The following is a 12,442-nucleotide window of genomic DNA, read 5'->3' on the forward strand; positions in this document are numbered from 1 at the left end:
CCAGGGGATAGGAGGCAGCTGGGTTATTTCAGTGGCCAGCAGCAGCCTGGAGGTGTTAGCTGCCTTTCAACACTGTTACGTTCTTATGTTATGTTCTTATGTTCAAGTAATTTTATCAGGTGTCCAATATTCAGCATAGGGAAATATGGTCACCCTACCTATAATCAATCCCTAGTGTGACACTAACATCAGTTTTACACTAGCTTCTACATAGATGGTATAACAGCTACTAGTGGTACTAGCACTGGAATAGGTTACAGCACTGCAATGGGTTACCTAGGGAGGTGGTGGAATCTCCTTCCTTAGAGGTTTTTAAGGTCAGGTTTGACAAAGCCCTGGCTGGGATGATTTAGTTGGGAATTGGTCCTGCTTTGAGCAGGGGGTTGGACTAGATGACCTCCTGAGGTCCCTTCCAACCCTAATAATCTATGATTCTAAAATATGTGGATAACAGTGAGAAGGCAAAAAAGGAAGGACTAGAAGACAATCATGTATTTACCTGCTGTTGATGTAGTGAATCAGGGTATATATTATATCTCGAAGAACAAAAGCCCATGCTCCTCCTAAACCATCCTTTATCTCTTTAAGTAACAAGTTAACAAATAAGTAATAAATTATAAGAATCCTGTGTTTTTTGTAAATATTGTTTGTATCAGATGCCTGTTTGCAAATGGCTAGTAGGATTTTCTGGAATGAATCCTGAAAATGAATGAAAACACCAAGTGAAAAGCCGCCTCTCATATAACAGCAAAATTAAGTTATTTTAACTTTAGGAAAAAATGTAAATATACGACAAGTTTTGTATTTCTGAGTCATATATAAATGCACGTTTATTTCAAAATGCTAGAAAATGCACTGTAGAGACCAGTCGTACAAGGAATGGGGGTGCAGACTGGATATTCCTACAGGTTCCTTCTAATTTTAGTTTCCATGACTTTGTGCAAAAAACTGCTTTTTGTTTTCCTGAAAACAAAGCACTGAAGGCAGTTTTCATCACTGATTTTAAAAAAAACCCCAGTGTAAAAATGCAAGATTGTTTTAACAGAACACATACATATAGTAAAAAGTATATAGGCACAAAAAAAAATAATATATGCAGAGCTTTTGTGAATTTGTGCATGGCTATGCTACATTCTGGAAACATATATTCCCCCATTTAGTTGTAAAACAACTAAATATTAGTATGTTTTTCTCCAATCTATAAACAACATTAAGGAGAACAGTCATACTTCGTGTGAAGCAAACATGTCTAAGCATAAGGATGTAGAAGTCCACACTGTCAGCAGGGGGAGTAATTATTTATACTTAAATATACTGTATCATGATCTGATGTAATTCTTTAGCTAGTATGTGACAGAAATAATGTGAATCTAACCTACAAAGTTTTATTTAGTGTACATAAATCCCTCCCCAACTTGATTTATTTTTAAAACTGTGGCCCTGTCTTTCTTTCACTTTTTTTTTAAACTAATCTTTCATGCGTGTAACATTCATAAAGTTACTGTTGTCTTTAATTTTGGGATATGTGTCTTTTTTCTGCTGCTAATAGAAACATAAGGAGATTCCCTAAAATTATATTGGAAAGTTTTTTCTTTGTTGGCATGCACTGACAATTTACAAATAAAAAATAAATATAATTAAAAGGAAATCTTCTAACAATGAACAAAAAGGCAAAATCACATACTTACAGGATTTTTAGAAAGTACAGCTACAATACTTTTTAACTTGGTTTTATGACAACTGCTAATATAATCCAAGGTTGCCTTGATCACATAAGATGGAAAATGAGGAGGATTAGGAGCAGGGTCCAGTTCCCTGAATGAATTAAAAAATACAGTCAGACAAGACTTTCAAAAACTTATTCAGAGATCAAGGTTATGGACGCTTTAAATGGATGCATATATAACATGTTGCATTGCTGATTTGGTTTCACCCTGATAAGGCAAGAAAAAACTGCTATATAGTAACTAGTGTGAATAAATATAGCAAAGTACACATTCTTCTTACATAACCGTAATATTTTCAGCAGTAAGTGGAGAATTATATTTCCCAGCAAACTAACAACTGCAAATAAAACGAGATGTAATCCCCAAATATAACAAAGACTTCCTTTCTATAGGGAAATACTTGCACTTGTTTTGTTTAATCCAATTGTAGGATGCCTTTTGCATGTTAGCGAAGCACCAAACACCAAAATACAAAAAACATTAAATTAAATACAAGCCAATCAGCCAAATCCACTCCCAGACCTGGTAAAAATGTAATTCATAAGAATAAATCACAGTCATCGTGTATGTTACCCCAATCATAAAGGGGTCAAGCACAAATTGAGAAGAATAAAGAAAACAGAAGGGTAGCAGATTCAAAAGCAAAGGGCTGGGTGGCCCAGAAACAGTCAACATGGAAAAGCAGGTCAAATGAAATAAATAAATCTTTCAGCATGCCCTGAAGTCAGCCAGTGAGGAATTTTAGCAGAGCACCTGTAAACAATAGAGTTTTATAGCTGAAAATCCTCTAAAATGACAGCCCTGCTCCCAGTCCAGTCCTGAATGAAAAAGAACTAAGAGAACTAGCCAATGCTTGTCAGGGAGAAATATGGCAAACAGCAATCTCATTCAAATATCCAGTGCCTAAACTACACAGAATGTTAGAAACTGAGGGGGGAGGAGGGGAAATAAACCTCAATACTATGCAGAAATGGTAATTAATAAAATATAATTTATTACAAACTGCTCTTTGCCTTTGCTGAATTTCAGAAGATACAGTAACTTTATACACATACATGATTCTTGGAGAATAATAGCTTACATGCTTGAGTTTATTAAATAAAATGTTCAGTCTCACTACAGAAACTCCCACAAAAACTCTGCTTTTTCTCAGTAAGTGACAGGTATGAAAAGCATCATGAAGAATGATGGCCATAAAATTGTACTCAGCACCTCCAGGTCACTTTGTATAGACTCTGGAATTAAGCTTTATAACTTCTATTTTGCCGTAATATTCTATACCATGTTAGAAAAATATATCTAAATGTTATTGTGATATTTGATTTGCATAGTGTGTTTGGTAGGAGTCTTTAATTGCTACTGTAGATTGTAATCTTGAGAACAGTTTGAACACCAATAAGTGTCTTCTCAAAGAACGGAACCTCTCCCCCTTATTAAAGGATGGGAAGAAACTGTTTTCCTAGGATCGCAAAAGGTGACCACTTGTATTTAAAAATTCTCTAGGAATAATTTAAGTTTAAAAAGATTATTTTAAAATCTGATTTTAATATAGAAAATAGGAGTGTTTGGACTCATTTGAGAAAGAACATTTCATATCTTATTAAACACTGATGAATTAAAGGAATCTCAGAAAATAAAATGAATAAAAAAGTTAAAATCAAGTTGAGAGATGTTCTGAGAATTTCCCGCTCCAAAGACAAAAACAATATAACCACAAAGTTGAAGATTTACAACCCTGTTGAAGATGCATATACAAGATTATATATTCATGAGCTGAAGATGGGACTAAGACCATCCCATGCAAGAGCTGAGTCAAAAGTTATTTGGATCCAGCCAAACCCTTAACAGAGGTGTGTCTTCCATCCTCACTGAGACTATGGAACGAGAGGGGTAATACATCTCTCTGAACTGAGATACCCACTCTTCTGTTTTGCTCTCTTGAAATCCTAGAAGAAATTTTGAGAGCATATGCTGGGATGCACACACCCCACACATATGCAAAATGTTGTACATAAGTAAAAAGGTATGAAATACATCTTCTAAAAATCTATATCTACATACCCTGTAAATTTACTTAGATCAGCTCCTTCTCCTATCTTGGTGTTGACTGGCTCATGCAGGGTCATCAACAGCTCCACCACAATCTCTGGCAAATTACTGTGAGATAAATTGTCAATCTGCTAGAAAACAACATTAGATACATTTAATGTTTTCATATGAACAGCTTTAATAAGGATATATTTTAACTCTGAAGGGCTCAATTTCAATTTGTGTTTTTCTGAGGTAACTTTTATTTCTTCTGTCTGGGCTACCTACTTATCCTTTGAGTTGTCCATCTTAAAATTAAAGGGACACAATCAACTTAGAAATCACAATTCTTTCTAGAAATGTTTTACCAACTGTAATTACAACACCTAAGATTCACCATAGATTAAATGTTTCTCTATATTTTCAGTTTCTTTACATTCTGCATTTGACATAACATTATGTATAGTCATAGGTTCCCATGAATCGTCAATGCTCCTGTTGGGGGGGGATGGGAGAAGGCTTCACAGAGAATCAGAGAGAAAAAATGTTTTAAAAATAGGCAAATGTGATTGCAAAAGCATAACAACTTTTAATTCATATTTTGATTTCATATTAGATTTCCAGTTGACATTGTGGCTTTAAAACAGCACAGTTGACCTTACTTGAAAGATTCAGAATAAAAATATCAAACTTTGACTTACCTTATTACAACATATCCTTATTTGAAGACCTGAATTATCTGACCTATTACTTACTATTTTCTCCTCAAGTCCATTACAAGTCATCCACCATGGTTTATGCATTTATAAAGGAAACAAAGTACATTAAAATAGGTACCTGTTTTCCTAAGCAGCTTTCATCCTTAAGCATGTCGTAGACTTTATAAGCTGTATCTCTCTGTTGTGCTATTTCACTATCTCCATGGCTTTCATAGGCAAAATAGGGAAGGATATTTACAAGAATCTTTGGAAAGCAGTCTGCTAGAAGCTGCCGCCAGTCTTTTTCAATCATGTTAGCAATAGATTTCACATCTTCAAACTGACTTCTAATCACCAGGTGTGGAACCAAAACTTTATAACAAGACCTAAAGGTAAGCAAAAATATTTCCAAATTGTCCTTGAATTACAAGGGGATTTTTGAAATACCCTACCTTTTAAATATAATATAGTTGATCTGTTGTATGACTGTCTAGTTATATCTATAAAATAAATCTCCAGCATTATAGCAGGTAATAGACATGATACATGGAATTAATTTTAAAGACTTAACTACACGCCTTCTAAAGCAAAATCTTACAGTACAAGAAGCAAAATTACATTATTTTGATACTTGAGATATCTAGTTTAAACTGATTTCACATACATTTTATTTATAAACCTACCTGTAGAACTCCTCAAGGCTAGAGTAGTTCAAAACAATGTAAGGAAAAGCAGATAGGCTATATCCACTATCTTTCATTCTCAGCCACTCCAGCACCAGATAGTCTAATTGGGAAGTCATGAAGCCGTCTATACTTTTATAGCCAAAAATGTTCGATACTCTCTCCAAAACCTGTGCAATAAGTAAGACTGTGAGATAACATGCAGCATATATGTTGTGCTGCAGCACACCGAGCAGTTACGTCTCCAAGCCTCCCCTTCTAACATCTTTTTGCTCTTTTAATAGTATTTATATCATTCAACTTCTAATTAGTACATAGTATGCAGTTTTCAGTAGACAGATCTTATCATTTTACATGTTTTGCGTATGGAAAAACTGACTTTACTTTGTTTGGTTGTGAGCATCTTTAATTGGTCTAAAATTTAGGGTGGGAGGAGGCAGACAGCCCCTGCAAAGAGGGGTGGGGAATGCAGAGGGAATGAGGTGAGGCAGTGAGACTCAGCTGACGGGGTCAGGGGAGGCAAGCCAGATCCTTTCCAGGCCTGTTCCAGCCCCTCTGGATCCCATTCCCTGATGCCTGGCCTGAGCCCCAGAAGGTCCCTGTCCCTGCTCCCCAAAACAATCTTAGGCTTTGTGGAAGCAGCTCCAGCACCTCTGGATTCTGCTCTCACCTCCTCCCTGCCCCCCTGGACATGTGTGAATTTATGCAGGGACAGAGCCCCCATAATATTTCCACTGGGGGGGCCCTAGCCTCCCTTACCTGCCTGGTTCCACTATCCCTGGCAAAAATATTTACAGTGCATGATCCTGGTTATAGTTTAGAGATGTCCATGAAAATACAGGAGTTATCTCAAAAATGTTAACCTTAGAATTATTGCATATTCTTTATTGTAACACTAGAAACTGTTAAAAACATCACTGAGGTATTTTAATAAGTAAAAAAGATACATCAGCCAGTCTGTTTGCGTACAATGAAAGAGCTGTAAAAATTTTCAGCATTAACTAAATACCCTTTATAGCACTTGTAGACACTTAGTTTATTTATCATTGTGTTATCTAGTGTTATGGTCAGTTCATTTGTTATTTCCTATATCATTAAGCTTTGCTAAACAGATTTCAGTTGTAGGTATAGATGTAATACAGGATTCTAGAAGTATAAGACTGACAAGTATTTAGGACTAATGAATGCATATTAGGTATATAAGCAAGGCATGGTTGTAATGCAAGGCCTACAGGCTGGGGCCTGTAAGATTTTAGCTTAGCCACACGAGGCTGCAGGCATAAGGAGACTTGCCATGAGTGGGTGATCTAAGATTGACTCTATGCCAATAAGACCACAAGTTTACTGTAAAAGATGTGCCAATAAGTGATGTTAAGGAAAAACAGACTGCAGTAGACCGCAAGACACCTGGCTGTAACATCACACCAAGTTCTGTTCTGACCGCAGGTTAGCCAGGAAACAGGCTGATGTAAACATTAATAGGATGCTAATAAGGAAAAGGGGAACTAAGAGAACAACCTATGGAAAGTGAGGCACCCCAAAATTTGTGGGATATGGAAGTACAGATAAGGAAAAAAAGGTTGGAAACATCATGCATATGAATAAGGTGTTACGTGTGGTCAGAACAAAGATATAAATGAGGTTCCTTGGTTAGGTAAAAGTGGAAAGACACCGATGAAAGACCCCCTCTATCAATGACCACCATTTGAGAAATCCATCAGAGACTACAATATCTTGGGCTATTGCTTCAGATCTCTCAGGTTGTGTAGACATTATATGAGTGTAAGATATGACTATAAGTTATAATACAACCAAGACTGTTACATGTCACTGTGTTTGTGGTCACTGTATTCGTTTTTCGTGTGCTCCTAAGAGTCTCCCAATCTAAAAGAACCATAAAGGATAATTTTCACCATATTAATCTGAAAAACTGTGGCCGTACAGGAGCCGAACTCAGAGTGAGGTGTAACAGAACTATCAATCAATTCAATTTAAAATAAAAGGTACACACTACAACTCTGCTTTACTTGTATAATTTATAACCTAACTGTAAGAAGCATTTCTCTTGTATACCTGCCTTTTTTATAACGTGAGGCTCCAATCCATTTTCTTTCACAGACTGGCAAATAGCAAACAAAGCCTGCTTTTCACACACAGGACTGCAACATAAAACCATGGTTATCAGCATCAGCAGAACTGCTCTTCTATTACACTGCTCATCCAACAGGTCTTCAGGGCTCATGCCACCACGTGCCTTCGTCAATTAAGAATGAAATAATTGTTAAGAATGTTAAATGGGAGCCTCTGAACTCTTACATGAGCTAAAACTTTTTAAACTAAAAACACCCTTTATAACAATGGAGGCAGTATGTTGAGCTTCTGAGATACATAAGAGGAAGGGAATGGATGGCTTAGCAATTCAACTGCCATCTCTCCCCTCCTATGGAACAGTGCTGCTGAGCTATCAAATCAGTCTTATGCAATCACCTTACTTAAAAGGCCGGTGATTGTAATTTGAGCTTGGGAATAACATGCTAAAACAAAGAAAAAAAGGAAGGATCCTTAAAAATTGGAAGGAAAGTCAAGAAGCCACCGTGTGGTGGGAAAGAAGAAGAAAAAATGAAGGATGCGAGGGAGAAAACTGCATGGATATCCCTCAACGGAATTCCAATTATCCTACAGCATGAATGCAGCTTATCCCTTTCTCTAATTCTCCCCATCTTGTAATTTTTAGAAGCAAATTTTGGGTTTGTGAAAGTTACTGCACTGAACACTAGAACTATTTCTCTTATGAAAATTTAAGCCCTTTGTTTTTACACTACATAAATACAGCATTCCTGGGCACAATCTCTGGAAAGAAAGAGAGAAAAATGTTCTCTCTTTTATCATCTATGTACCTCTCAAAGCAGCTGCATAAAATTGAGGTTACTTAGCTGTAACTGGAGGTTCTTTAGGATGTGTGGTCCCTATTTGTATTCCACAGATGGCCACACATGTGCACCATGCACCCAGTAGCATAGCTAGGGGGGAAGGAGAGCAGTGGCTGCTCCCCCACTGAGCACAAGTGGTGCCTTGTCAATTTCCTGGCGCCTCTGTACTCACCCGGGGGAGTGATAAAAAAAGGCGTCACCCACTGCGATGCTTTTATTTTACTCACCTGGTGGCGCGCCGGGTCTTTGGCAGCACTTTGGCAGCAGAACCTTCACTCGCTCCATGGGTCTTCAGCGGCATTTCGGTGGCAGGTCCTTCAGTGCCGCCAAAGACACCCAGAGTGAGTGAGGGTCCCGGCACCGAAGACCCAGAGCGCTGCCGGGTGAGTAAAAGCACTGCAGCGGGTGGCGCCTTTTTTTTTTAATCACTCCCCCTGTTCCTTGCACCTGGCTACGCCACTGCATGCACCTGAGTTTGGAGATCTCTAGCAAGTAGTGTCCGTTGGTCTACACATGTGCAGTTGTTTTCTTCATGCTAAGAACTGAGGGCATAAGGGGTAGTGTGGATTGATGTCTCTCTAGTTCCTCTTCTTACAGCAAATCAGATAAGATCTGAAGCACAGGGGAAGGAGGGCAGCTAGTGGAATACAGATAGGGACTACATACCTTGGAAGAATCTCCAGTTACAAGTAACCAACCTGCATTTCTTTTTCAAGTGCTGGTCCCTATATGTATTCCACATGTGGGTGATTAACAAGGAGTATTTAAATGGGGGAATGGGGGAGAGGGAGGAGTGTCAAAGACGTAGTTGGTATAGATGCTTCTAATACTGCAGTCCCAACAGCTGCCTATGCAGAGAAGGCTTGAACTAATGTGTAATGCTTTGTGAATGTATGGATGGAGTTCCAGGTAGCTGGGTTGTAAATGACCAAGAAGTGGGGGGCTGTTTTACAGCAAGAGTAGGGACTCATCCAGCTTCTTGCTGAATAAGCTAGACTCTTCAAAAGGCAACTCCTCTATGATATTTTGAACCTCCATTAGAAACCTCAAGGAGTGCAGCCAAGACTCACGCCTCATGGCTATGCCTGTGGCTATCCCTCTAGACGCAGTATCAACTGCATCCACTGCAGCCTGAAGGGACATTCTGGCCACTAGTTAGTTTTCCTCAATGAAGGCCTGGAATTGGGCTCTGTTTTCTTGAGAGAGTTTGTTCTTAAAGTCCAAAACCCACACATAATGATTGAAATAATATTTTGCTAACAAAGCTTGATAGTTAGCAATATGGAACTGAAAACTTTTAGAGTGTTCTTCCCCAGATCAAGTCATTTTGAATCCTTACCTGTCAGTGTAGCCTTGAGATGTTGTAATCTAGGCCACTCAGTGGCTTCTTGCACCACCAGGGAGTTGGGTGCTGGATGTATAAAAAGGAACAGGAACTCAGCTCCTTTAGCTGATACAAAATAGCATCTCTCAGTCCTTTCACGGTGGGGGTGCAAGAGACCAGAGTGTGTCAGATCACCTCTGCTAGTTCCATGATGGCCTCTGTACTGGGAAGGTCATCCTACTGTGACCAGGAGGTTGTAAAATGTCATGGAGACAATGCTGGGTATCCTGGACTACGTCTATTGGAATATGGAGATCATACGCCACTTTCTGCAGAAGCTCCTGATATTGCCTGTGGTCACCAGGTGGAGATGGAAAAGATGGGGCAATTGCATCTTCTGGTAAGGAAGATGAAATACCTATCAGTACCTGTGGATCCGGCTCAATCTCCTCTATCTCATGCTCCAATGGAGACTGTAGGTGTTGCATGGGAGTCGTATGGTGGGTCGCACAGGTGGAGCCAGGATGTCTACTGTAGGGATCCCATGAGCCATAATTGGGCCAGTAGGAAGGGTCGACCAGTTGTTATCAGTCCCTTGGGTAGTCGTATTGTGGTGGAGGATGGACACTGGATCTTCTTAAGTATCTGTCCAGACTCACCTCCCTACGTGGGGGTGAAGGATCTCCTGAAACCTCAAACTCCTCTGAAGAGAAGGCCAGTTCCCATTCCACCAGCATAGCTGTCAGTACTGATGGATGAAGGCTCCATCTTAAGGGGTGACAAGGGGAATGTCCTTGTCTCCTTGGAGTAGTTTCCTCCTCTGGAGTGACAATGTCTTTCAGAACGGTCAGACCCAAAAGAAGAGGAGACTGAGGATAAGGAAGGAAGAAGATATCCACAGGTGAGGTATAAATTTCAGTCTGTCCTGGAGTCTGGGGCATTACAGTAGTCAGGATCAATGGATCTGGCACCTCTATAGTCATCACGGATGGCAGGTTTTACAGGGATGAGATGGTACTGTACCACTGAAGAGTCTATATGTGAACTCTTAGATGGTGTTGGTGGGTGCTGATCCTCAGGCTTAGGAGCCGGAACAGGCACTGGTACCAGAGGATCCTTTTTCCTTCATGCCTTGCCCTCATGGCCAGACGGTTAAGTAAGCCTAATTCCTTAGGACCAACCCGATTTGGACACAGTTGGGGAGGAATCCCTTCTCCTAGAAGGAGATCTGTCCTTATGTTTATGAGTGCTCCTTACTCTCATGAGAAGCCCTGGATGACAACTCCTTGGGTTTAGCAGCTCTGGCTTCCACTCCTGAGTTAATGCTCAGAGGAGCACTAGTAATTGGTTGAGGCTGATATAAAAAGGGGTTTCCCTGGCCTGGATTAGACAGGGGTCTCCTAGCTGTCTCCATCAGATGTTTTCTCAGATGGAGCCGGTGAGCTTTGCAGGTGGGAGAAATGAGCAGCAAATGCTGCACTTGGCTGAGGTATGTGCCTTTTCCAGACAGTAGGGACAGCATTGGTGAAGGAGTAGGGGCAGGAGACACAGTTCTTTAACTCAAGGACTCTGGGCACAGTCTTTGTGCATGGGGAGAGACACCCCGAGGCAAGGAGAAAACTAAGCTGTACTAACTATGCTAAGGCTAAAATATTACAATAAAATACTAAACCTATTCACAATATATTTACAGGCTCATTAAGAGAAAGAAGCAAAAAGAAATCTGTGGACAGAGGATTCCAACTCAGGCCATGTGGTGATAAGAAAGGACTGGAGAGGTATTAGTTCACACCGCCCTTTAAGTCTTCAGTTCAGAACACGGTAGCAACTGCTCATGTGGAGACCAATGGACACTACTTGCTAGAAATCTCCAAACTAAGGTGCATGGTATGCAGGCTTACCCACATGTGGAATACACACAAGGACCAGCATTTGAAGAACAATCATGTATTCTCACTCCTGCATCCACTGTCAAAGCTTTTTATTATTTTTATATATGCCTACGAGAGTGCCTAAAGCTGCGATGCAGGCCTCCCTAGACGACATATACCATAAACTAAAACCCTGACTTCAAGAAACTACCTCAGGAGATGACACAGTATTTCAACCTCACTGTTTATTCAAAACAGTGACCTCTGAAACAGCCCACATGGGTGCCAATGTATGCCAATTGTGGTGGTGCATTTTGAAGGGAGCACCTGTCTAGTAGTAACTATACTAAGACCACTAACTCATTTCTCGGAAACTATTCACTGGTAGTGTCTTTAGAAAAGCTTGTAGAGGCCGACAGTGGTTGACAGTGCTGCCTTATGGAAAAGCTGCTTTTATCCCAGATGATGTTTCACATAATAGTGGCTGTGCACCAAGGAAACAGAGACAGAAAATTGTCTACATGCTTATATAATGTTTCTTATTAATAATAAAATATTAAATCAGTCAGTGATAGATAAAAGGAAGATCTAAAGTGCACCAAATTTAGAAATCAAATGCTATGGACAGCTATAGGCACATAAATATTTAGATTGTAAGCTCTTCGAGGTGAGACTGTCTACTATGAAGTGTCTGTACAGTGCCTAGTACAATGAAACTCCATTTTTGGTTGATCCTTAGACTACTGTAATCAGGATTATTATGATTAATAAATTATTCAGAGGCAGGGCCAGCTCCAGCTTTTTTGCCGCCCCAAGCAGCGAAGCTGAAAAAAAAAAAAAAGAGAAAGCCGGTCCGCGGCACTTTGGCAGTAGCTCAATCGTGCCGCTCCATTCTTCAGCGGCAGTTCGGCGGCAGGTCCTCCCTCTCTTCCTCTTCGGCGGCAACTCAAAGAGGAAGAGAGGGACTGAGGGACCCGCTGCCAAATTGCCGCAGAAAACCCGGACGTGCCACCCCTTTCCATTGGCTTTCCCAAGCACCTGCTTCCTTTGCTGGTGCCTGGAGCCAGCCCTGTTCAGAGGCAGGGCCGGCTGCAGGTTTTCTGCTGCCCTAAGCGGCAAACCACCCTCCCCCCTCCCCAAAAACAAACAAACAAAAAAAACCACCGGCGGCAGCGCGATCG

At 40.2% G+C, this 12,442-nt stretch overlaps 1 protein-coding gene across 1 annotated transcript in view; it reads right to left on the reverse strand.

Annotated features, from left to right (window-relative positions):
- The window catches only part of ATM (ATM serine/threonine kinase), a 111,929-nt gene that overhangs the window by 56,739 nt on the left and 42,748 nt on the right, over positions 1-12,442 (reverse strand). The window contains exons 24-29 of the mRNA XM_045018371.1: positions 7,214-7,390; positions 5,137-5,306; positions 4,593-4,839; positions 3,789-3,907; positions 1,689-1,815; positions 500-699 (exon numbers count right to left, since the gene is read on the reverse strand). Coding sequence (XP_044874306.1) covers positions 500-699; positions 1,689-1,815; positions 3,789-3,907; positions 4,593-4,839; positions 5,137-5,306; positions 7,214-7,390 — 1,040 coding nt within the window. The remainder of the gene's footprint in view (positions 1-499; positions 700-1,688; positions 1,816-3,788; positions 3,908-4,592; positions 4,840-5,136; positions 5,307-7,213; positions 7,391-12,442) is intronic.

The sequence above is a fragment of the Mauremys mutica genome, chromosome 1 (genome assembly GCF_020497125.1).
Source record: "Mauremys mutica isolate MM-2020 ecotype Southern chromosome 1, ASM2049712v1, whole genome shotgun sequence".
NCBI lineage: Eukaryota > Metazoa > Chordata > Testudines > Geoemydidae > Mauremys > Mauremys mutica.